We start from the raw sequence: 26,790 nt of genomic DNA on the forward strand, positions 1-26,790 counted from the left end.
GTCTGATCTGAACATCTGTTTTGGTTTTTTCTCCCTGAGTTTTCCTGGACCAAGTTAATTTCTCTCAAAATATTTGTGGGAATTGAGACTCCAATTTGCCTTTTGTCTGGGGAGAAAAGTCTAGTCAAGCACCTTTTATCATTCCTTCATCTTCTCATTTATTGTGTTCTTTGCTTTCACTGTAGCAGTTAAATGTCACTCTTAAAGTTCACTCTTCTTTTTTGCATGTAGGAACTGAGCACTCATCTCTTCGGTGTGCATTAATAGTGTTTTGGAAGTTTCCTCAGTGCTATTTCTTCCTTTGCCAGCCTAGCTCTTACAAGTTCTTGTTACAGCTTGTTCTCTCCACTTTCTTCTGATGCGTTTTCTTAAGCCAAGTCTGACAATTTTCCTTCTCATCTTGTTTTCCCACACCATCTCCTTTCAACAAAATTCAAGCTCTCATACTAAAATTCATATCCAATAAAGAATAGAATAGAATAGAATAGAATAGAATAGAATAGAATAGAATAGAATAGAATAGAATAGAAGCCTATGTTTGGATCAAATAACAGCCTGTGTTCCCTATTTACACTTCAATTCTTTCTCTTGCCACTGGTTGGACTGCATTTACTGTAAGAACTGTGACCACTGTTCCCTACTGTGCACAAACAGGGGTCAGTCAACACCAGCTTCTTATTTCCAGTAATCTGTATTTTTAAAAGAACACTTCCTGCAGCTGGTTTCTTCCTTTTTACTTACTGTTTTTACATTTATCCCATTTCTGGAGTGATGTCTATTCTGACTAAACTATGTGTCTTTAATTTACTTACAAAAAACAACCAAACAAAACCAAACAAAAATCAAAACAAAACAAAAAATCAACAAAACCCAACCAAACCCTAATTTGAACATTTTTGGAATCACTGAAGCACTTTGAGATTTTAATCTTCTTTTTGCTAAATACTGAATTTGTGCTTCTTCCAAATTGTGTTGCTTGTCATCCTTCAAAAAAGCTCACCTTTTACCTGCCTTTTCACTGCTACCACCTCCACATGCCCTCTCCCATCTAACATCTTTCTAGATGCTCCTGTTTCCTTCTCCTCTTTTCCCTTTTTACATTAACTCTAATTTTTCTATCTTCTTCCCTCAGCTTCCAAGTTCTCCACAACCCGTTCCACATTACTTTGTCTGCTCAGTCTTGTGTGTCTTCTTGATTTTGCTACTTTAATCTTCTTGTCACTATGCTCAGTGCCTTTGGAGAAGATCCTAACACTGACAAGTCTTATTTTGGGAGAAGCTGGAGAGTAGCTTCAAGGAATACTTTGGGTTTGAAGGTATTTGTTTGTTTGTTGGTTGAAACACTGCATCTGGAACAGAAATGGGAACATATTGGCCTTGATGCTGACACAGAATAGGGCAGTTCATCAAGCTCATGGCTTTTCCCAATGATATCTTCTGCACAAACTATTCCAGGCTCTATTAGGCTCTGCCTGTGTCAGCACCCACAACATATAATCATGATTAGGAAGGACATCAACAAAGTTTGACAGTGTTGTTCGACAACATAGGTAACAGTGCAGGAGCACACAACTGTTGTCTTCTGAAGGAAAACAACCATTCAAAAAAGGCTGGTAGCTGGTGGGAACAAGTGATTCGTTTTAAAAGCAGGGAAAAGCTACAGATATGTTCCATGAAAAAAAACAGGGGAGACTCTGTGTTTATTCAAGTAGAGGTGTATGTCAAATACTTCTATTTAAGGGAAAACAAGTCCATAGAATGATCATGTCTATTCGGTACCTTAATACGTTAATTGTACTTTTTCCTCCAGGCACGGTACAGACCCTGTCACCATTTTTCATGGCTCTGGAATGAATGTTCATTTCCCTCAGCACGGGCACCGTGTGTATCTGACCGCGCGTAGCTCCGTTCCCTTTCCCCTGCATGTCTGTGCACCGCTGTGTTCTTTGCTGGCTTCCGGCCACCTCTTGTTCCCTTGTGTCCTTGCTTCTGGCGCTCCAGCCTCCCTCCACTCCTCAGGAAGCCATGCTGCACCCTCGAACAGGGCGAGGTGTGCCCCGGAGGGTGCGGTGGTGACTCATGTAGCTTGACGCGTGTCACTGCCGGGGCTGCTGTACAGGACCCGGGACCGCCCCATGGCAGGGTCTGAGGCCGAGCAGCCCCCGAGGGCTCGGTGGCGGGGGAAGGCGGGTGCCGGGCAGGGGCAGTGGCCACTCCGGGCAGGAGGCGCCTCAGGTTGATCGCCGTGGGCACCACTTGCGTGCAGGAGGCCGGGGCCGAGCTGTGCTCCTTAAACAGCCCCAGCAGACCGGGGGCAATGGCCACCCTGGCGTGTATTAGAAATAGAGCGGCCAGCAGGGCTGGGGAAGTAATTCTCCTCTTGTACTCAGCACTGGTGAGGGCACACCTCGACGCTGTGTCCAGTTCTGGGCCCCTCAATTCAAGGATATGGAGGTGCTGGAATTGGTCCAGAGAAGGGCAGTGGAGCTGGTGAAGGGGCCGGAGCACACGTCCTGTAAGAAGCAGCTGTGGGAGCTGGGTTTGTTTAGCCTGGAGAAAAGGAGGCTGAGGGGAGACCTTGCCATTCTACAAACACATGAAAGGAGGCTGTAGCCAGATGGGGGTCGGCCTCTTCTCCCAGGCAACCAGCGACAGTACAGGAAGACACAGCCTGAAGCTGCGCCAGGGTGGGGTCAGGTTGGATACCAGGAGGAATTTCTTCACAGAAAGGGTGTAAGACATTGAAGTGAGCTGCTCAGGGAAGCGGTGGAGTCACCTGGCCTCGGCGTGTTTAAGGAAAGACTAGACGTGGGACTGGGTGCCATGGTCTAGCTGACATCTAGCTCGATCATAGGCTGAATTCGATTATCTCAGAGGTCTTTTCCAAGCCAATTGATTTTCAGACCCTGTAGCTGACGCCGGGGCGGACCCAAGCCCCGCCCGCCTACCTCGTGTGCCGCCCCCCCTCTCCCGGCATGCCGCGGGGCGGGGCGGCCTGGCCCGTCCCCCTGCTCACCCTCAGCCGCGGCGGGCGGGCTCCGCCCCGGGCGGCACCGCGGGTACCTGCGCGGCGCGGAGCGGCCGCGGGGCAGAGCGCGCCGGCGGTGGCCGAGCGACCTGCGCACGCTTCTCCTGTCCGCGGCGGGGGCGGCCGGGCCATGGTGCGTCGCGCCCGGCTGGCGCTGGTGGCGGCGGCGCTGGTGGCGCTGGGGGTGCCGCCGCCGCCGTGCGCGGGCGCCCGGGCGCTGGAGTGGTACACGGCGTGGGTGAGCACGGCCTACGTGGAGCCGCTCAGCAACCGCACGGTGCACGGCAGCACGGAGAGCGGCCGCTACGGGGACAGCTCGCCCAAGGAGAGCGCTCGGGGCCATGTGGGCATTCCCCGCGGCGCCTCGCCCCGCCACATGGAGGGCTGCGCCCCCGACACCGACTACGACGTGCCGCTGCCTCCCGGTGGCCGCGGGACCCCCGAGGGCGACCCGCCGACCTGGATCGCCCTGGTGGCCCGCGGCGGCTGCACATTCAAGGACAAGGTCACCAACGCGGCGCGGAAGCGGGCGGCCGCTGTGGTCATCTACAACGAGGCCCGATTCGGCAACAGCACCGTCTCCATGTCCCACCTGGGTGAGCTCCCCGCGCCCGCCGAGGGGTCCAGGGGATCGCTTTGTCTAACGCCGGCCCGCATCGGTGATGCGGCTCTGCGTGGTGAGGAGTGGGGATGTAGGGAGGCAGAAATCCCTGTAAAAATGGTACAGAAAACCGGGATTTTGTTTTCTCTTCCTGTAAGCCACGCTAGGGAAAAAGCCGGGACCGTCTTCTGTCTCCCAAGTTACGGGCCGGGCGTCAGGGAGGAAATGCGGCACAGCCATCGGGACCGGCAGTCGTGTGGCAGACTGGGTGGGAGGCTTGGATTTCCTTTAGCGATACCTTCTTGCCTGGTACCCGCTGGCAGAATGGCTCCAGCAGTCACAGGTAGGCCGCTTTCTGCAGGCCTTGTGGAAACGCAGCAGATATCCCGGAGATGCCTTCAGGTGCTTTTGAAGGAAGAGCTGTAGCTATTTGAAGATAGCTTTAGAACAGGCTTTGTTGTATTGGCTTCATCGTCCTCTCCTGCGCAGGTCTGTTGCGAGTGAGAGGTGTAAGCATCAGGTAATCCTTAAACGCTCGCAAATGCCGTAGGAAAACTGAATCCTGGAGAAGGATGTTGGCTTGTCTCAGCGTACTGCTGCTACTGTGTAGCCTGCAGAAAGGTTCTGTGATTTTTACCGAGATAGGAATCCAGATGTTCTGTCACCACAGTCCCCGCTTGGGCTATGACACAAAAGACTTGCTGAATTTTTATGGTTATAACAATATTAAATGCTTAAATCAAAGAGGTGAAAAAAGCCTCAAAACTTGGCAGTAAAATTTGTTTGCTTTTGTAGATTTTTGAGAAACTGGAAGATCTTCAGAGGAGGATGTGAAGACAAGGCAAACTAAGTAAAAAAAATGTGCTTCACATGGTTTTGCTACAATGAGTTTATTGGTGCCCGGGCTCTCATTGCTAGTTGTGAGGAAGGGAAGGACCAGAGACTTGGATGAAGTAAAGCCATAATGTGTTTCTAAAGGAAACAAGCTTATTTTGTTAGTGTAGTAAGCTGAAAATCTCAGCTAGGGAGCTGTTGCTCTATTGCATGTGTGATTTATTTATTGGAAAACACGTCTCTCCTCTTGGAATACCCAGTGGCACCAACTGGGGGATTGGAATCATGATTATTGTTCTTAGCCTGCTGCTTGCTTGAGATCAGCCTGGCCCATTTCGTATTCTTAGTTCACTGTGAAAGTGGGGGTGAGGTGCTAGATAAAATGAACCTTTGGTTTTGATCCTAGGTGGTGATTAAGATACTTTGTTGTGTAATAGTGCTTTCATCTGAAACAGTTTCTTTTTTTGTTTTCACCCTGTATTGGGCAATCAGTACAAATTTTTTTCCTAATTTTTCTCCGTTCCCCATTGTAATCTCTCATAAGTATTATTTGCTCTTTTGTTGAATTTTTTTCTGCTTCTCCCATTTTGCTTATTTTATAATTTTTTAAAAATTTTTTCTGCTGTCATCTTTGTGGTACAGAAGACCTTCTTGGGCTTAATACTTAGTTTTGGACTTCACTAGTACAGTTACATCTGCCAGTGGTGTAAAGAGCTCTCTGACTGCTTATTGGGTTTTTTTTTCCTTGAACTGGCAGAATGTTGCTGATGAAAGTTCCACCTATGTAGAGAGTGTGATTTGGTATAGTGCATATGTACAATAATACATTTGTATTTATACTGACTTCATAAATGCAGGTTGACCTTACGATTGTTTGAATGGGATTATAATATATTGCAATATAATTATGAGCTGGGATGTAGTCATAAATGCTTGTTTCATGGTTGACACTTTCAGACATGCAAATGTTTAAACACTTTCAGTGCACTTTGGGAATAAAGGGAAGAGGTACTGTTGGTGTTTTAAATGTTAGGCTATTTGAAGGGAGATGAAGGAAAGGTCTGTGGAAGACTGGCAGGGGAGAATGTGCCAGGTAAAGCTATGGTTAACAGGATCTGCATTTTCATTTCTGTGAACTGGCACATAAGGAAGCAAGCTTTCCTTCTGGGAGGAGTGCTGAGGATAAATACTCTGGGAAATCTGCAGTGCAGTTACTAAGGAGTGGAGTTACATGCATAAGTAAAATCCGCTTAATGCGTTTGCAATTAGTGGCACTGAAAATGATGTGAGATGGAACAGTGGTTATGGCTGGTACAGATGCAACCCAAATTATGTGAAGGTGATAGGCAGCTTTTGTGATCTCAGTGCCATCTTTTCATTCTCCTCCTGGAAAACCTGCACTTTGAATTTTCTGGGACATATGTGATACATGTGTGCTATTTTTTTGGTTGTCTTTTGGTGTTTTTAGGCATGTTTCACCCTGAGTAAAAAGAAAGGTTTTTGATTAGGTGAAGAAATGATTTCTTATAGCTAGTGTCGAAGTGTTTAAAAAAAGAACAAATGTTCCAAGTAATCTGTATTTTTCACCTTGTAATCTTCATGAGTGCAGTGAGTAGGGATTATAACTAAAATTTTGGAATAAGAGAGTCGAGAATTTCAATGTGTAGCCTTGAAATCCTGCCCCTTCTTCCAAAAGAAGGTTCTGCAAATTGACTCTACTGATGTGTCTCATTTCAAGCCTTTGCTCTCTGTCCAAATTACATTGTTCAAAATGCTGGATGACTCCTCTCCTCGAGGAAAGTAATAGTGACACAATTTCATGTGTGGCTGAGAAGATTTTTCCATTGAAAACCTCTCATTTTACCCAAATTACTTGGGCAGTTGTACTTCATTTACTGAATCTGAACTATATAAATTCAGACTTCAGTTTTACTTGGCAGGCAGTCCTAACTCTGTTCATTTTTGGTGATGATGGTGAACTTAATACAATACAGAAGCTTCAAATTGCTTTCCAAAGCCAAAATAAATATTGCACCTAAATATTAGCTGGGAGTGGGTTGGAGAGGAATCTGGAGAGGCAAAGTGTGGAGTGTTGGTAGAGACCAGACTAAGGAGAGTCAGAGGCTCAGTTCTGATTCAGAAGTTAGGGTGAGGCAGAGGTATATTGCAATGGAAAGAAAAAAGGGTCTTCTGGTTCTGTAGTTTTCCTGTTATATTTCATGCTGGGCACCCAACCATCTCTGTGTCCCCCCCAAGCTGGGATTTGGTGATCCTGATCAGAACATAAGTTACCTTATTGTGGACTGTGGAATGAAATGCGGTTTTGCTTGACACGCAGGGATGGGAGGCAGTGACTGTAATAGTTTGAGGTAGGCCTGGATTAGGGCTTTAATTCATGGTTTGTGGATTTAAGGGAAGCTTGGGACTTAATTTGAGTGTATGACTGGCTACATAATGAAAATGGTCTTTGATTTGCCAACATACATCCAACTAGTTCTTTCCTCCATTGTCATGTTTTTTTAATGCACATGTATTGGACAAAACAGATGTAAATTACTTGGCGCTCACAATTCTATAAGTTCTTGGCATCTCCAAAGCAGCAGAGTTGGAGTTATTTTGGTATGTAGTTCAACTTTTTGTTACACTGCTTGCAGGACCACTCAGGATTCTCAAATGGTGCATAATTTCTGTATTACTGCTGTTTTCTACTGAAAGCTCCTGGTACTGTAACTGCTGAAAGGACAGTGGCTAGCTTTAGTAACACATGACTGTATGATGTTGAGATAGTAATGCTGTTCTGAAGAAGCAGTAACTGCTTATATCTGTCTTATAGATAAAAGGGCGTGTGTATTGGAACTCAGGTGGAAAGAGTATGTGTACCAGTGGTTATATATCCTTGAGGCAGGTGAAAATACAACATGCACCAGGGATTAGGTGAGTTTGGGGTAGATGGTTAAGACAAAGCTTGTTATGAGATTGTTAGTGTACTGTTAGCATTTGTTTGGTGTTAGTTGTGGCAGTATTAGTAGGGTGCCTGTGCTTAAATAAACCAATGGACTGACCTTAAACATTTTTACTAAGATGGTGGAACTCTGGGAGCTTTCTGACATTGCTCAGGAGGACAAAAAGAAGGGTGTGTCTGTGATCAGTTTCTGGATGACAGAAAAATATCTTCTTAATCCGTAAGCATGAATGAGAGTAAATGTAGTTTGGTGTGCCTGCAATCAAGATCTGTACCTGTCCTACTTCTTTTTCATTAGTAGAGTGCTGGTTTCCTTTTGGAAGAAAATACTGGGAATTGTAGCAGTAAAACGGTCTGCAATGGCAGGAAACATACCTTCATCTTCAGAGTTCCAAATTTGCCCTTTTTTCCAAGTATCTTAAGGATCTTCCAGCCCTGATAATGGTAAAAAGCACAGACCAAATTTCAAGTGGACCCAATTTCACTGAAGCATCAATCAAACCTAGAAAAAAAATTGTTTACTCTAGCAGAGTAAAAATGTGATTATTTATTGTAAAACTAGAAGGTTATAGAAAGGCAAAGCCAATACAGCATGCTTTCAGTAGATGCCTTTATATGACACTTGAAGTTTTCTTTATAAATGTGATTTGAGGTGTCTGAGTTGTGTGGCAGTTGAAGAAGTTGATGGAATGACTCACCATCATTTCAGTCTTTGAATAATGAGTTTCAGAACAGCAGGCTAAAATTAGCAAGGAATGAGTTAAAACCCTTAGTGTTACAGGCTGCTCAGGGCAACTGCTTCTCTGGGACTGCTCTTGTTCTTTTTGTAATCATGGATTGCAATTATTCTTCTCTTCTTCCCCTTCTGTCTCATGACCTTCAAGGCTTCTGTGTTTAGTTGCATGTATTTCTTATGGCAGGTTCATCACCAAATCTTTAAAACTGTTAAAATGCTTTAAATGGGTATTTATTTTAAAATGTTAATTCTAAAAGTGGAAGGTGTCACACTGTCTAGCAGCCATTGTGCAAAAGTAGCCTGACTTTCATTTCAAGGAAATAGCTGTCTGATAGTTGGGCATTCTGGTGACAAAGCAGAGAAGGACAATGCTTATTGTTGTGGGTTTTTTTAAATACTTCATAATTAGAAATAGTGCAGAGAATCAGATAGCAGGATTAAACTGACTTAAGATTTCAGGATTGATATGGAAATATACTGATTAAAAATCCAGGCTGCCTCTAATCTTGAAACTTTCTTTTCTTCCTTAAGCTTGGATGAAACCACATAAATCTTTCCAACACATTTGTACCGTTCCCTGGCCATCCTTAGGCACTCCTGTTATTTGTAACTCTTAAAATTGATAAAAGATGCAGGACCTAATTTCTTGATTTAGGTATGAGGATAGCAGTTCTTAGCAATGTAAGATAAATTCCCATTTTCATATGTTTTTTTCTTGCTAACTCCTTGTGGAGTTGTGCAGGGTCAGAGAGCGTTTCACACTCTTCTCTGAGTTTCATGAAGCTCTCTGGTAGTGCTTTTGTGCTGTTTCAGAGAGAACAATATTAATTAACTAAGTTGTAGTATGCTTGGACTTGGGGTATCACGTGGATCAATACGTTGTTGGTGAGCAGGACTGATTAGTGGAGCCTGGGTGCTTGTTGTCTGTCTGTCTTCACCTTCACTGCTTTGTGTCTCCCAGCACACCCAGCAAGCAAGGCAACCTAGATGGGGTGGGTGTTGCTGGTGAGCAGAGTGGGGTGCCTGAGGGGAAGCACAAGTTGGTGTAACTGGAACCCTATTAGGAAAAAACCACTTTTTTGCTGGGTCTGGATCTGGCAGACACAGGTGTAATGGTTCTTAGAGTCAGTGACCAGAGGTGGGATGGTTGTGTTAAGGTGGAGTTGAGAAGGGAGATTTATTCAGCTAATGCCTGGAACCTTTAGTTTTTATCCAGACCAAACTATATATGCCTTATGGAGGGAAGAGTTCTACATACACAAGGGAAACTTCTGCTAACTTGATAGCAGAGCAGCCAGATTGAAAAGCTGTCACAGCCTGACAGCTTTTTTTCCTTCCTCAAATAAAGGAATTTGGTTTAAGTAGCTCAGGCAAATAACTCTTTGTCTTAGCAGTAAGAGGCCAGAGTGCAGCTTTGAATTTTGAAAATCCCCATTTGATGTGATGCTATAAATAAGGAAGCCATTTCTTCTGGCATAGCTTCTCTGTAAGGAATCTAACACAGCCAGAAGAGAAAAAGGCTTTAACCCTTCAGGGGAGGTCTTGTTGCAGGTAGGTAGTCTTTTGTGAATCTAGAAAAGGTAGCAGTAACATTACAGCTTTAGATTTTCAGGTAGGAAAACCCCTCTCTTTTTCTTCTTTTCTCTCTGAATCAAGACTAATTTCACTTTTTCTCAGAGCTAGGAGAGCAAAGTAAACTATGAAGCTGTGACTTACCAAGGTGGCAGCAGTGTTGGTACACACAAAGTAAGAACTATTCAAATAGAAATAGAATAGAACAGTGAAAATGTGACATTTTTAATAGGTATATTTATCTGTAATTTGTTTTGTAATACTTGGAGTTATTTTGGCGTGTAGTTCAACTCTTTGTTACACTGCTTGCAGTGTAACCCAGTATTTCTGAGAATACTGGGTATTCTTCCAAAAAAAAAAAATGGAGTAAAACACCAGTCACAGAGGCCTTTGGATTTTGCTAGTTGGTCTTGTAATTATCTTATTGGTTTTGGTAGTAGTATGTTGCCTAAAGGTTTTGGGTTTTTTTTTGAAATTTGGTTTCTTTCATATGAATTGAGAGCTCTAGACTTCTAATACATTAGAAAAATCCTTTTGTTCAGTGCTCCCAAAAAGAGTCACAAAGTATTTCTTGACAAGTCCTTGTCATGAAGTCTCATTACATTTTGAATATTTAGTATTAAAGAATCTGTAAGTATTTCAATGTTTAAAATAATTTCTTATTCAATTTATTATTAAATATATGAATATTTTTCTCTTTTGTTTATATATCCAGTGTAATTGGGCTATAGATTCAGATTCAAACTAAATTGAAGTGTCTCTCTGATGTTCACATACTGTCTCCATCTGCAACTAAAATTCCCACGCTGACAAATGAAAGACCAGCTGTTCCTGAGCTGCAAGCTAGAACTTAAACTGCTTTGAGATGGGCTGTGTGTGACTTGTGTGGTTTTTTGCATGGTTCCACATCTTACCTCACTGTGGAATGATGACTATAGGCCTTGAGCAGTAAAGATGCATCTGTTGAACTTTATCTTGTGTTTGAGAGTTTTTGAAAGTAAATAAAGGATTCTTTACCAGTAAACTTTCTATCAATTCTGCTATGCCTGAAAATAAGCACTGGAGGCTTTCCTATAAATTTTCTTGCTGATCTTAACTGAAGAGACCAAATTACCCTCAAGCAAGAATACCTACATTGTTACTGTGACTACTGACTTTTTTTCTTTTTTTATTCCCTCCAACAGGAACAGGAAATACAGTGGTGATAATGGTTGGCTATCCAAAAGGAATAGAGATATTGGAGCCAGTACGAAGAGGGATTCCAGTAACAATGAGTATTGTTGTTGGCACACGACATGTGCAGGAATACATTAGTGGTCAATCAGTTGTGTTTGTAGCCATCGCCTTCATCACCATGATGATTATATCCCTTGCTTGGCTCATATTTTACTATATACAGCGTTTCCTCTATACGGGATCACAGTTTGGAAACCAGGTAAATGGAGCTAATGGCACTTAAGAGTATTTACCTCCTTCTTGTGTCAAATCAGTTGCCTAACTTTGATTGTTTATTGGAGCGTTCTTGAAGATCTGTGCCTTCTTCCTATTTTGCTAACTGTGAATGCTGCTCAGCAACAGTCAGTGAGGCTAATAAGCACTATGCTAATTGGCATCACAAGTTTGACTAGTTATAATTATTAGATGCTCATATGAAGTAATGAGAAATACATTTAGCCACTTGTCAACAACAGCTTCTTAAGTGATCTGTCACCTAACTGAACTTCCTTCCTTTTGACATGAAAAATTATTTTCATTCTTCAGTAATTTTCATTTTGAAAGTGCTAACTTCACTAACCAGACTTTTTTAATGAAAAGAGACCATGGTAAGTTTTTCTTTTTTAATTTTCTTATAAAACCCCACAAGTTCTTCAGGGTAGAATTTTTTGTTCTAAAGTTTTATGAAAACTACTTTTGGTACTTGTAATTCTACAACTCCACTGTAGAGTTATTGAATTACAGCAGCCTAGAAGGTGCATGTGTGGTGAGATTCAGCTCTCTTGGGCTACTCAAGGTACTGAGAGCAGTGAGAGTACTGAGGAGGTTTGGAAGGAGTAATTTTGCTCCTTATTTGCCCTTCTCACATTTCTGTACTTAAAAGAAAAAAAAAAAAAGCCAGCTTTACTTTTTTCCCCTGAGGAAAGTACTTATCATAGAACCGTTTAAGCTGGAAGGGACCTTTGGACTTCTACAATCAAGAGAACAACTTATATGGAGTTGTTGAGGATGCAAGTCCATCTGAATTTTGAAAATACCTTAGACTGCTACTTACCTCTGCTTTTCAGCTACTGCAGATAGGTTCTTCCATGAACATCAGCAGCTCTATCGTTTGCAGGTTCTTTTTTTTTTTTTTAGCCACAGTTCAAGAAAAAATATTGCTTCAACTAGTGCTTAGCATGTGGACTTCTGCCTTTTCCTTGATGATGTAGATTCTAGCTTAGCGGGAGGAAGGAAGGGATTTTTGTTCACTTTCATAAGTCTGAACTCTGTTCAGGACTTGGAGGACTCTTCTAGGAAAATACTTAATTTCTCTTTTCAATAACTGAGGATAACACACAGGACTTCTGTATTGGCTAACCTTGTAGTCTCCCTGAAATTTTGGTTTCCTAGAGTCTTTTTTACTAAGCTTTAAATCTTAGCATTTACTTTCTGAGAATACTTTTGGGAAAAGAAAATTTTTGAGAAGCATTTATAGAAAAGGGATGTGTTTCTGTTGTAATAGTTGTTTAGTGAAGAAAGTTGCTTCTTCCTGTTGCCTTTTAAATAGTTCACACAGAAGAAACTTCACGTGCTTTATGAAGCATCATATTGTGTACTTTAGTTTTAAGGATGTGAATGTGGTGTTTCTAAGAAACTTGTGCCACAGACTCTTAATAGAATTTTGCTATTGTCATCCAAATGCCAGTAGATTTTGCCAGTGCTTGTCATCTGAATGCCTCTTAAACAAATGAAACTGTCTAGCATTAGGATGTTATGCCCTTTTCTCAATTCTTTCTCTTCTAAAATAGCCACCGAAAATAAAAATGATGCAAAGTTGGAAAGTTTTGACGATATTAGTCGAGATGTATCATTAAGAGTCTTAGAGGAATTTTGGAAACAAAAAGCCACTTTCTAACCCAAATCTTGTTTTGCTTGGCTTATGGACTCAATTAGAAGTAAAACTTGTGAGTTAAATATGTTCTGTTTTAAAGCAAGCTGCAGTGTAACTGCTAACTGAAGATGGGTATCTTAATATCTTAATATCTTAGTATCTGATATTCTAATATCAGTTTAGCAGTAAAATTATAGAAGATCTCCTTGCAACTGAAGATGAAAACAGGACTGTGCAGAAAACCCTGAAGAGGTGGAATAGGCTTCTGCTGCTGGTTTTTTCCATTTCTGGGAGACCTTTCAGAATACTTATCTTTAACACAATAAAAAATTAAAAATAAAAAAACAATTTTCAGAACTATACATTTGTAAAATTATATATGTCATCATAATTCTTACAGAGAAAAGCTGCCATTGTGGGTTTGGGAGTTTTTATTCCTTTATGATATTTCTTTACTGAGGGTTGCTGCTAGACAGGTCAGCATCTGTCAACTGGGAGTATTTAGTTTCTCAGTTTCTTGCAGTAGCTAGCACTTTGTCTTGAACTACAGTACTGCTTTCTTATCTTGCTTCCCCTCTAAGCATAATTATACTGCATAGAAGTCCAGTATGGTGCATCATGTCTGTAAAGCCTTTCTTGTCATCTCCTTTGCATAATGTGTCCTTTCAGTGCAAAGCTTTGTCCAGTGCAGCAGACAGTGTTTAACTGAGGGGAAGTATTAATAGCTACAAGCAGCCTTTTGACCTGGTGGTCAGCTGTAGGCTGCCTGGCAGGATTCCACCTTCTCCCAGGCTGCTGCAAAATGCAGGGTGTGCTTGCTCATGGGCCTGCCTAACTGGAAGGTCTGGTTATATGGCTGTGGTTACAGTTCTGCTTGCCTCTAAAGCCTACACGGGTTTCAGCTTTCCTGTGTGGGAAGGGCCTTAATGCCAGCAGGGCAGTCGGGATGCGGGACTGCCGGTGTGCTCGGCTAACCCCGCACAGCTGGGGCTGCTCCTGCGAGCAGGGCGCTTGCAGAGCCTCTGGGGTGCAACTGACTGCTGCCTGGAAATGTTTTATAAACTAATTCTTTGCCCAGAGATCAATTTAATTTTTTAGACGTATTTAGAAGACTCAGTAATCCACCTGGAAAGTATTTAAAAACTTGGAAATATAATTCCTGAAACTACTGTCTATACTAACACTTAAAATCTTATTTCAAGGGCCATAGGAAGGAAACCAAGAGAGCCATCAGCCAGCTTCAGCTGCATACAGTGAAACGTGGAGAAAAGGTAATTCAGTGTCTCTGGTTATTGCTGTAAGTTTCAAAAATGGTTGTAATGTTTTCAAAGAATTTAAACTAAAATTACCACAACATATTGCACTGTGGCATACAATTCTAGGCTTATGTCAGGGCCTAGGCTTAAAAGGCAGAATTTAAAATGAAGGAGTCAAATTTGAAATACTCATGAAATTAAGGCTACTTTGTTGCAAATAATACCTGGTTATATAGAATGATAGGGGACTGGTACTGTAGAGATGAGGAAACATTTGTTATCTTTTCAGCACTTGAAAACATCAACAAGTGGATTGCAAAATACTTCCGCACAGTTCTTAGAGCTGATGTAATGTTCTGTGTTCTTAAAAGAACATTCATCACCTTATTGATCAAAAGGCCTTAAAAATATAAAAAGCTTCTAAAAATAAAACACTTGTTTCATCTTTTGACATATAATATGTTAAGGAGCTGTGTAGGCTTAACCTGAAGCATAATTTTTTTAAAATGTATTTCTATGTTATGAAATATAGCTAATCTAAAAATTAAAGCAGCTTTCAGGAAGTTGGCTTTGACAGCATATGGCCTTAACTCAGCTGTATTAGAATAACTGAAGTAGAAAAGCCAACATTTTGAAAGAAAATATTTTAGTTGGAGTTTCAGGAGTGCTGATCCTGGATGCAAAATTAGCTTCTGACTAGATTTCTGCCGCTACATACTAATTTTTTCCCCCTCAGCCCTTGTCTTACTTGATGAGTTTTTATTTAAGGACTGATTTATTTGGAGATGAAGAACAAGGATTAGGTTATTTTTAAGTCTATGAATAAAATCAAAATGAGAAAGGACATTGATATGTAAAAACTTTAAAAGAAGTAGCCTAGCAGAAGCTGTTCCGTTCAGGTCATGTGCTACAGAGGATATGTCCTTAATTTAGTAAATCAGTTTTGAAAATTAAAAAATTTTATAAATGTCTTTGAACTTCCTTGCCTTTTCCTTCTATGCTTTCAACATGCTTAAATAGTGTTTTACAAATATTTCTTACTTTTTATTAGATTATTTTTGATGGAGTTTAGCATATATTTCAAGCTGTGAACAGAGGGATATTCATACTTCAATTCATACAATAGTGACATAAGAGATCAAGAAAGACAGAATAGAACCCAAACTTGTGTAAAGCACTATCAAAGCATAATGTCAGCGTAGGAAGAAAGGGACATAGAAGGGTCGTGATGTACGTTAAAAACCTCACAGAAGATGTTAAGAGCTTTTAAAATTGATGTTCAGTAAGATCCTCAAAATAAGATTTGTATTGTGTGATTTTTGCATTATACAGGGAGTTCCTTCAAATAAATAGACCCTTGACTAAAGTAAATAAAATGGGGGAATTTGTTGTTACACCTTATGCTGATTATTCCTATGGGTGCCATGTTCATTAAGAAGAGTAGAATGAGATAAGGTTAGAATCTCTCTGTTAAAATAGAGCTTTTGTGTGTGGTAGATCTCATTAATGTGATTTGAATCAACCTGCTATCAGCAAATTTATGTAACTTACTGATGCAGAGGTATTTTCATGAACTAGTATAAATTTGTCTGGACATTTGTCCTGTCTTACTCTGTAAATGTACATTTTTTCTTTAAATATTTCCTTTCAGACTTTTAAAAAGAGCCTGTTTCTTTTGTTGTGATGCAGTACAGTTATCCCCACTTGAGGTTGAGATATTTAACTAAAAATAGGTCATATATTGAAAGTGTATTTACTATCATGTAGATTTTTCCTGAGAAGCTTATAGGATTATTGTAAAATGGACACTCATTTGAGTATGTGCTACATATGGTGTGCTTGGATTTTGCCTCTTGTACAGAATAAAAAATAACTTGTTAGAGAATAAGCACTTCTCTTAACTTTGCTTACATAAAAAAAAGTCTTAATGTGATTTACTTGGGAATTTAAGGCATTAATTGTGTAAATTGATAGCATGCAAAGGAGGGAAATATTGGCCTTGAACTTGAAAGTTTCCTTGCAGAACTAATTAGTTTACATGTTTGTGTTGAAACTGAAGTGCTTTGATAAGTTGTAAATCAAAACTACTAACTTTTTTGGGGATGAAAGCAGAGGAGTTTTCCCACTGTCTGTTCTTCTAATACTTAGAATTTATGCAGCCCAATTAAAATTGGATTATTTTTCTTGTATTTGGAGCTATCCATCATATTTACACTGCAACTCTAAGTATGACTTCAAGAAGACAGTAAGACCTGTTAGAAAAGATATTTAACCCTTAGATAAAAGTGGAAGTGGGGAAATTATGTTCTGTCTAGTGTGAACTTGGAGGAAGGTTTTAAACCCAAATTGCATACTTGTCTTCTCTTCTGGCTATGAAGGAATATCTGCTAGGATGTGGTAGAAGAAAGGTGAAGAAGAGGTTTGTGGGATTCAACCCCCAAAATCTCTTCCTGCTCTTGGAAATCTTTGGGACTGGTAATTCAGAATTAGGTTGCACACTTTGATTTGTGCTGATCTCTTAAAGTGTTTTCATCTTATAGCTACCTTCAACCGAAACATTCCTGTGCTCCCATGAACAAAGCCAATGTATGAGACTTATTGAATTACTTAGGATGCTATGTATTGTTATTTAAATTAGAAAATCTGGGTTTGGCTGCTTATAGTATTTGATAACTTGATCAAATCACCTCTTGATAGAATCTCAAATTAAATGAGGTAGATTTTTTTATTTGCTATACCATTGGATATATTTTGCAGTCTTTGAAGCTAGCTATTACACAAAGCTTGTTCTGTAATGTGTGAATGTTACATACTTAAATGTGTTGCCATATTTAGGGTTTAGATGTTGATGTGGAAAACTGTGCTGTGTGTATTGAGAACTACAAACTGAAGGACACTGTCCGAATTCTGCCATGCAAGTAAGTTGTCATAGTTATTCTTTACTCTTTAGCATGTTTTTCTGAAGAAATGGGATGAATTTTCTATAAATTCTTCTGAACCTCTGGTGCCAGAGCTGAAGCTGCAATTTGTACAGCCTGTTAAATGCTGAAGGGCACTGTGAGACCATGCAGCACTTCATATGTATGTGGGGGCAAGGGAGCAATTGGGAGAACTGTAGGGGTGAAGTAGAGCTTGCTTAAATTAGAACTGTACACTGTTGAACTGATAACTGCATGGTCTTTGTGGTTATTAGCATCTCCCCTTCAGAAAGCTGGCATGAACCAAAAGGTTTCCAGAACCATGTCTGTACTAGTAAATTGAGCAGCAGCTAATTGTCAAGATTATAAAGGAAAGGTTTATTTTTAATGTGTTAACTTGCTCACTGTTTGAAGGAGGGGTGTGTGGCTTTCATGGTAAGTTCTAAAGAGCATTTCTTTTCTTTAGGCACATCTTCCATAGAACATGCATTGATCCTTGGCTTTTGGACCACCGAACTTGTCCAATGTGTAAACTTGATGTTATCAAAGCTCTGGGATACTGGGTATGTTGCACACTACTTTAATCTTCAAAGTAGAAGTACAGTCTAGGAAGCAAACTTCATGTAACTGTTCAGAATGAGAGCAGCTGTTATTTGACAAGACTTGAGAAGCTGGGAAAAGATGCAAAGAGTAATTGAATGAGAACCAGAAAATAGGGGAATTTTATAGGAAAGAGCTTAAATATATTGAGCAGCTTATGAATCTTCTTTGATAACCAGTATTTTCTATCTCCAGCTGATGATGTTAAGGAATTTGAAGCAGAGGTGAGACTGTTTGCTCAGGCTGCAAAAATATAACTGAATTAAATAAATCTAGAACATATATTTGATGTTGTTGAGAATGTGATTCAGAGGAAGAAATTATAGTTTTTCTACATAGAATGTTTGTGTACTTCCACATATGCCCCATGATTTATCCCTGTAAATGAGCTGGTACTTAAAACCTTCCTAAAGACATTCACCAGTAATTGGTTAAGTAGAGAAAATGATGTGCTCTCATTTCTTTCTGACAGCACCAGAAAAGAGAGATGAAGACACATGCGGTAGGTTACTCAGCCACTGTTGATAAATAGTCTTGAGTTCCACTAAAATGCTATAGGCAAGAATATACCTCTCTTATCTCCTACTGATCTACAGAGATCTCTAGAAAATAGAGCTGGTTTTCTGGTTTCAGGGCCTTTCCTTTCATACACTAGGTCTGTGTTTTGACTACCTTTTCTCTTACTTCATTGCAGAGACTTACCAGATCTGTGGAAGAGTGTTAGGAATTACTGTTTTGTTTTGGTAAAGGGGACAATACTCTTGCTATGTAATATGTATATACCAGATTTTGATGCTTCTGTGAGTTAAGTCAGACTTTACCTGGGAGTTGCAATCTCGTTGTCATGTGGAATAGCTATTGCTACTTTAAGATTGTTATATTAGCAGCTTGGTTTCTGCCCCCATTGAATTCTTGGGGTTGATGTATCTTGTGTTATATGCAGAAGGATATATATATGTATTCCTTTTGAATACAGGCTGGAAACTGAAATACTGACATATTTGGAATAATTATATTCCCTGAATTTGTGCTGTGGCAGAGGATACTGGTACTAAGCCCAACCAGGAGCAGTAATAACTCCTCTGCTTTTTGGCTAAAATGATTTTTGGAAAGCAGATTGAGTGGGATTATATTAAATGGAGAAATCCAGTTCATTTTTCTAATGAAATGAGGCAAATGGATCCTGTGTTTGCATCCGTTTTCAAGTCTCACTGAAGCTAATAATGTGGGAAACCATTCAGGAATTTTCTTCGAGCTTAGTTTTCAGTTTGATCCAGGTTGCCCAGTCTAGTCTGTGGAGCCATTGCCTGAATTGTTTTACTGATGTGAAGAAAAGAAGTGCAAAGAGCAAGGCAGCTTCTCTCAGCACTGGGCTCTGAACCTACAGAAAAGAATGTGCAGCCTTATAGAAATATACTAAACCATCTGCAGAGAGGCTCAAGGCTCAGTTCAGTTATGGACAACAAATACTTCAGATGCTTTTACATTTTTAAAGGCTTGAAGTAGAAAAAAGTCACTAAGTCCTATGACGTGGCTTTTGTAAAGAGCAGACTTCAGTGATCTAATTCTTCATTATGCTATTTTTTATGAGAGAAAGAACATAAAATTTCTGCATTTCAGCACGTCTGACTGATTTTGTAGAGCATTACTGAATTTTGTAGTTTCAGTTCTTATTTAACTGTTTAAGTTTTGGAAACTAAATCATTAATGCCCCCTCCCGTCTGCAAATGTAAAGATTGTGTTCAATTGTATCATGTCTGTAGCTCATTAAAATTCAGTATGTTTTAAATTATGCTGATTTGATGCTAAAGAAAGAATCAGCCCAGAATTTCTTAAAATTTAAGATGGGCCTTTGCTAGTTCTTTGAAGAAGGAAAAAATACTTGCTAGTAAGCAAAAAGAATACCTACTGAAACTGCAATATAATTGCTTATGTATAATTAACATCAGTATATCCATGGCAATGAAGGTAGTCTGTTTAATTGTAGAAACAGAACTGTATGTGTAGAACTTTGATCCATTCTGAAAATTAATTCAGAGTTGTATAGCTTGTGCTATACTATAGGTGAAATAGATGCCTTTGTTGCATTCCTGCAAAGTGACAAGTCAGTGTTTTTGGAACAGACTTAAAGTTAGGCTGGAGATAGAGGAGAACAGAATTTGGTTCTGATGTAAATGTTTGTTCAACCTAGTAAAAAAAACCTGGCCAACTACTATAGTGAAAAAACAGGTCTTGGAGACTTCTGCAAACTCAAAGAATCAGTAAGTTTCCTCAGTGGAGACTTTGTATGTGCTGAGCCTGCTCCTAGCCTTCAGCAATACTGTTGCTACAGTGTTGCAGTAATCCATCCAAAAGGCTGACTGGGTGGACTTTTCCTGTTTCTGCTCTTGGCTTTGTGGTGGCTTTGGAGAAATGCCTTCTCTTTTGGCTGGCTTTCCTTCTTGCAGTCAGACAATAACCTTGAAAGTGGACAATATCAACACTACTCCCAGGAGTGCACATGTAATAGCTAAAAAATGGTTGTTTTTCCAATAAGGTGAGGTTACAAAAGGTGACATGGAGGACTATTGAAGTCTGATGGTAGACAAAAATGACAGCTAAATATGTTTACTTTTGAAGGGGGACCCTGAAGATGTACTTGAAGTTCCAATACCTGAATCCATAAGTGGCAGCGTTTCAGTCGGAAGTCTGAGTATTGCTTTGCAAGATGATGACAGAAACGAAGTAAGCGAATTGTCAGCTTCCTCCACTAATGAGTCTGTATTGCAGTGTACCAGCTTAAAAGAGGATGCAGGGGAAACCACAGCATTGCTTGGTAAGTAATTCAGTGTTTCACTGCACAAATCTTAGCACTAGACATTGCATTAGAAGCCCTTCTCTAGCTGGTGTGAGCAGTTAATACTGCAGTGCAGAGCAGATTGAGTGGTGTCACTTACTACTGGTCTTCAAAAAATACAAGCAGATTTTCAAGGAACTCTGTCAAGCATCAAATAACTGAACTTGGGTGAAAGAAAGGTGTAAGCAGTGTCTTAAGAGAATTACCCAGAGAATCTCAAGAATCTGAGGTATATATGAGTATGAAGTTTTTAGCCAGAGTATGGATTAATGTAACAAGATAAAGCATATTAAAATGGTAAAACAACAAAAAATTTTTCTTTTAATTCCTGATTTCTAGATGTGGATGCCAGTAATAACCGGCATGGAGAACATCTATCTAATGGAAATTCCCACTGAACTGCTTCATGGAAGATATCTTGAATAGACTGTTGAAGAACTATTTTTTTTTATTTAATTAGTATGGACTTTTGTCTAGTGAACAGAAAAAATAACAATGTAAATTATTTTACCTTTCAAACTTTTCTAGCTGGTGTTCCAAAAGGGCTAATAACTAAGAATTTTGTACACAGGAGGATTTTATAAAATCTCCTCTGGATGTTTCATCCTAAAAAAAAAATGCAATAACCCTTTTTCTGTAAGCATTGTTGCAATGTCATTGTGTTCCAGAGGGCTGTAACAAAGATGAAGACTAGGCAGTGAAAATAATGTAGACTGTGTAATGGTTAAATATTTTGGATGCACTATTTACATTCAGTATGTACACATGAAGAACACTTACAAGCTATGACTATTAAAATGTTCTGAAAGTTCTGAACTGTTGTAATTGGAGATGAATATTCTCAGAAAAGACATTAACCTTGAAGGAATCAAATAACTTAATGGATATGTTGCATATACTTTTCTTGTGATGGAAAAATTGCTGGTTGCAACATGTAACAAATACTTATTCTGTCTTGTAATGTGTTCTACTCAGAGTGGACGCTGAGAAAAGGAAACCTTCTCCATCTTGCTAGCTTTCTATACTGAATTTGGCAGTAATAGGTTGTGCTAGGTGGTCTTCACGTGCTGAGCATGTAGACATTTAGTATATGCACACTGGTTACCTCTTTCAATCTTAAAACAGAGGTAAAGGGCTAATTATGGCTAAAATATATTTATTAGTCTATTTATAAGAATTTACATAATTTCTTCTTGCTCCTGTTCCCATCCTGACCCACTTTATGTACAAATTGAAACGGTTTAAGAAATACAAAGGTTGGGTTTGTTTTGCTTTTATTTTCCTTTGCATAGAGATGCTCGAATTCTCTTGGATATTCCACATTAGGAGTTCTGACTGGGTTTGCCATTAGCTTTTATTCCTTTCTTTTAGATTAGCAGTATTGTGCCTTATAGTAAAACACTTAAGAAATCTGAAGCATCTGAGAGTAAATATAAACCTTGGCATCTCCCATTATGACCTCTTATTCAAATATTTATATACTGTAAGTGGTATAAGGAATTGCTAAACTGTTTTGTAAAGAAATATGTATATTTAAAACATTACTTAAGGATGTTAAGTGAATTGTTTAGGATTTTAGCATTGTCATATTATAAATAATATGCTACATTCCTCAATTTTCTTTTGTAAAGCTGTTGCTACAGATTGCTTAAAACGGTGTCTTTCACTAGACATTTGTTTTAGAGTGCATTTTGTTTTTAAAATGTATATTTGGAATGTTTTTAAGAAAATATGCAATTCTTTTTCTAACTTACATTGAGCTTCAACAGAAGCAATAACTTTTTTTTTTAATTTTAAAATGAATGTTCCGGAAACGACAGAGGGGAAAATATAATCTGAACTTCTACTTTGCAGAGCAGATGTTTCACCCTAAATTTCCTTAAAAAAAATTCCTGTTAATGCCTACTTAAAAAAATCTGCCTCTTCCCTGTAGGAGTATAACTTTTAGGTTTACTGGAAAACTGTCAGGTTGTAGTTCTAATGTCACCAGCAGGTGCAAGTTTTTGTGATGCCTTTATCTTACAAGAAGCACATGAGAATGGAATATGACTGACCAGCCATCTCCAAAACTGAACAAATAAATAAACAACCCACAACTAAAGCAGACAATGTGTAGGGACACTTATGTCTCCAAAAGAAGCTTATCAACATTTCCAGAACTGCCTTTTTAGCTATCTCTTCAGTATTAAAAACTAAGTCTTCTCCCTCTTCTTTAACACAAAACTGAACATTGATGTAGTAAATGTTGAGAGGGTTTAAATTCTAGCTCAAAGAGGAACCAAAAGAGAAGTTATCAAGAGAAGTGTTGTCAGTCTGTGGATTGTGTCTTGCTGATACCTACAGCACAGTATTCATTCTGGAGAGGAGAATTGTGGTAAGTACTTGAGCTTTTATGTAATACCTATAAAACCAAAGGCTTTTCTTAAGAATTAAATCTGAGATCTGGCAGAAAGATGGAAGAAAACCTAAGGAACCTGCAAACTAGAAAGTTTGCTTATAAAATCTGGTGCGTGCTGACTTAAAAAAATACCTGAGTGTGAAGACTCCTGAGGTCTGTTTCACATGCTGGCACTGCACCTGTTTCATTTCAGTCATTCACAAAAATAGTTACAGTTGTTTCAGTCAAATAGGTTTGCACATAGTTGATCTTTGATATAGTTAAGTCTTGTGAGGCCAGCTGTGCTGCTGAGGAGTGATGACAAAAGGCCGAATTGCAGTGCCTCCAGCCAGCAGTTTGCTCTCCTTGGAAGCACAATGACAAAAATCATCCGAAGCGAATCACTAGTCTGACCTCAGTCAAAAAGCTGGTGTGCATTAGTAAAAAGAGAGGTAGGATGAAAAGTACAGGGCAGGAAAAAGACAATCTAGGGAGCTTAAAACCGTAGCAAGAGAAGTTTAGACCTGCTGTTCCAGCCTGTCTGTTATGTTGAGTAAACGGATGTAGCCTGCTGTGGGTAAATACAGGTGCACAGACTTTGCTAATCTGGATCCCCATTAAATTGGATCAAACTGGTATTGCTAGTTTCTAACACTTTACCTACCAAAAGCTTGTATGAAGATCAGAACTAATGAGTGATTTTTTTCACCTCTCACTCCTTTTTGTGGGTAGGTGCCTCCTGACTCCCTTCTTTTCCATTTGGGGAAGCTATAATCTGACTCTGCTGCTTCAGCCATGTCCTACCTAGTGTGGGAGCTGCAGCTGTGTGTGTTGTGGGCTCCTGCTGCCTCCCCCTGCCCTCATCACTTCTCTCTTCCTAGCTGCACAGTTTACATAAAACATGCAAGAACTTGTCTTGGACACCTCTGTCCCTTTGTTAGATTTTGCTGTAATCAGGCAGAGTGCTGCTTATTGGAGACATTCCTGTGGTATCACTATACAAAAAGCTAAATTGCAGAGCCCACAGGAAATCTAAAGCCCCTCAATGGTGATGCTGAATAAATCACTTGGGAAAAATCCCTAGCAGGACTAGGGGATGCTGATTTTTGTAGAATAAGTTTTATTAGTGTTGTGTTAATTGTATGGTTTGCTACTGCTGCTCTTTCTGTTAGGGAGAAATTTAGTGAGGTTAAGTGATTTAATTTTTTTAATTTTTTTTACAAAAGGAGCTATGAACATGTCAAAATGAGTGCTGTCTTAAAGAAAAAACTGGAGGCCCCTCTTTGTTTAGAAATTTTAGTTTATTAATAATAGTCTACATATGACAAACTGGAAAAAACTTGGTAGTAAATAATTGTCTAATCTGTCTTTCAGACTTGATAGCAAGCAAAAATGAACCATAGACATTTCAGATCTAAAAGCATGTTCATGGTTTAATTACTTGCAGTACCAATTTAACTGGAAAGTCTGGATTTTCTTTTACTAATAACTGCTAGACTGGATTCTTCTTTGGCTCTAAGCAATGCTTGGAGGAGATTCTTGGCATGTACTAGACAAGTTTGATAGGATAGCAGTAACTCCTTTTCCCTGCCTCTTACCCCCCACATTGCATGTGAATGTAGTCCAGTAGCCTGTTGCCAGTAATTAGGGCTAGATTTTGGAGGTCTACTGGAGGAGTTGTAGGATAATTTGCCTACAGTGGAAATGCCTGTAATCCATGCTGACTTAATAAAGTGCATACCAGTATACTCCTGCCAAAGCTGACCTGTTGGGAATTCTGGTCCTGTTTAGGTTGTAACTGGCACAGAGAAACACCATTGCACCTTTGTCAAGTGTGCAAAGCTGTTTTTTAATTACCTATTGATTTGGGAATGGTCATTCAGGTTTTTTGGCCATCCTGCCAGGTTCCTCTACAACCAGCCTGTTGTAGTTGGGCAGAGTCCAACAAGACTATCCCCTTGGATGAGATGAAAGGATGCAGCTTTATAATAGGGCCATGTTGAATTACACTTCCTGAAATGTCAGCTTAATTTTTTTTTAACTGAATGCCTGTAAAAAATTGTAACATGTCTTTAAGACTGATCTTTACTGGATGTGTTCTTTTCTCTCACAGGTGATATGTGAAGATTTGAGAATTGGAATTGATTAAAAGTGCACAAATCAAGCTGAAGGCTTTTGGTTTTGTTCAGTATGGGTCCTGATCTCTCCTCAGATATCCTACTGTATTGCAAAACTTGATTTAAGAAAGTTTTTAAAATAGAATGCCTTTATAATTGCATGTATTTGTGTGAAGAGTGCATTGCCTGAGACTGTCCATTATAGTTCCATTGGACCAGAAGCTCCTTTTCACCATCTGAAACATGGTAATGTTACTGCATTTTTAAATGAGCATATCCTTAATTCAGAAGAACAGAGTAAGTTTCCATCATTTTGTTAGTCTGAAGCTTAACTCCAAAACTTTGAAGCCACCTACTTCTACTATAAACATATACCTACAGAGAACTATTTGAATTTGCTAGTCTGTAAAAAACTATTCACAGCAGTCTTTTATTGTAACCTTGAACTAATTTGGTTGCATTGTTTGGATTAAGCACTTGTCTTTTCCATTGTGTATGTACAGTTGTAAGAATGTCAAGTTATGCATTGTTGTTGTAACTTAATGGCTAAAAGCTCAAATTCCATAATAAATTATACAGACCTTTTAAAAAGCAATGTCTGATAAGGTGGAGGGTTTTGTGTTCTTTGGTACACTTAGGAAATGGATCTGAAACACACCCCACTAGCACAGCACAAAACAAGATTAACTTGGTGCTGGGTAGCTATGGGGGAGCCCCTTTCAGAATGTGGTGCTTTCCCCATGTCACCAATACCTGGCAGGGCTGGGCTAACCTTGGCTGGCTCCTTTGTGAGGAGGGGAAAAATTGATGGAAGAACTTGTGGGTCCAGGTAAGAAACAGCTACCAATTGCCATCACAGGCACAAGAAATGTGACTTCATGATTACTTTGAAATGGCAATAAATTAGTTTGAGAGTAGGGTAGTAGAGGACTAAAACTACCCCTGTGTAAGCTGACACTTCTGTCTTGCATGGTGGCAGGATTGGGGTGGTGGGGGGGATGAGCCTGTTACAGGCGAGCTCTGCTGTTCCCTCCTCACTCTTTTGCCCTGCTCCATCCTGAGCTCATTCCAAGGAGTTCTGCAGTTCTTTAGGAACCCCTTCAGTCTGGATCTTCTCCATCAGGTATAGACCACTCCAGGGTTATCACTGAGCTGCCACCAGCCTGGCTGAGGGGCTCTGCTGTGCCAGCTTGGCCTGGAACAGGGCAGCCTTCTTCTCACAAAGGCCACCCTGCACTTCCCCAGTACCACAGGACTCTGAAATTAATATGGCTCAGACATATCTATGATAAAATCATAAAACTTCTTGGTAAGTCCCTAATCCATGGATTTGTCACAGAACTAGAAAAATTACATGTATCAGTACAACTCAAGCAAATACAGTAACAATGCAGAACAGCTAGACTTTGGCTGTAATATCATAGTAGCACTATGATATTAGTCTATGACACTAGTCTAAAATGTATGTATGTGTAGCAGTACCCTCTTAAAACCAGATTATAGTCAAATTTGGCTTCAGCTTTAGTAGATAGAAAACATTAAACATTTAAACCTGCTTGTAGTCTAAGTGGTGCCACTAAAAATGCCTGATAGCAAACATATTGGGTTTGGAAGTAATGTCCAGAATTGGAACAGATCTTAAATAACTGTTACTTTATACTTTACTTTTACTTTTTTTAACACTTTAACTGGAAAGCTGCACGAGTCTAAGCCCTGGTGACTACAGACTTTTTACTGAAAGATTGTATTAAATGAGACAAGAGACTGAAAATCCTATCAATCCAAGCACTTTCACATCCTAAATTCCTTGGAAAGAAAAAGCCAAAAGACTGTATTTACTTTGCATTATTGATCTTGTAGTTCCT

General features: G+C 39.7%; 1 protein-coding gene and 1 non-coding gene across 2 annotated transcripts; both read left to right on the forward strand.

Moving 5' to 3' along the window:
- Positions 1 to 2,963: 2,963 nt before the first annotated feature.
- On the forward strand, positions 2,964 to 25,520 carry RNF149 (ring finger protein 149). The gene is made up of 8 exons (XM_071430790.1): positions 2,964 to 3,624; positions 10,918 to 11,168; positions 14,024 to 14,092; positions 16,913 to 16,995; positions 17,462 to 17,558; positions 20,215 to 20,410; positions 20,771 to 22,805; positions 24,922 to 25,520. Exons 1-7 carry the CDS (start codon positions 2,976 to 2,978, stop codon positions 20,827 to 20,829), a joined length of 1,404 nt encoding a protein of 467 aa, XP_071286891.1. The 5' UTR covers positions 2,964 to 2,975; the 3' UTR covers positions 20,830 to 22,805; positions 24,922 to 25,520.
- LOC139591953 (small nucleolar RNA SNORD89) lies at positions 23,116 to 23,228 on the forward strand. The gene has a single exon (XR_011679813.1). It is a non-coding gene; the product is annotated as a small nucleolar RNA SNORD89 (small nucleolar RNA).
- Positions 25,521 to 26,790: the final 1,270 nt, after the last annotated feature.

Source organism: Agelaius tricolor, unplaced genomic scaffold (assembly GCF_023055355.1).
Source record: "Agelaius tricolor isolate 1412-34295 unplaced genomic scaffold, bAgeTri1.0.p SCAF_7, whole genome shotgun sequence".
Classification (NCBI taxonomy): domain Eukaryota; kingdom Metazoa; phylum Chordata; class Aves; order Passeriformes; family Icteridae; genus Agelaius; species Agelaius tricolor.

Coding starts and splice junctions, on each gene's coding strand:
- RNF149 (XM_071430790.1), top strand. CDS start 2,976: ATGCCGCGGGGCGGGGCGGCCTGGCCCGTCCCCCTGCTCACCCTCAGC. Junction 3,625..10,917: donor CGTCTCCATGTCCCACCTGG/GTGAGCTCCCCG, acceptor TCCCTCCAACAG/GAACAGGAAATACAGTGGTG. Junction 11,169..14,023: donor GATCACAGTTTGGAAACCAG/GTAAATGGAGCT, acceptor TCTTATTTCAAG/GGCCATAGGAAGGAAACCAA.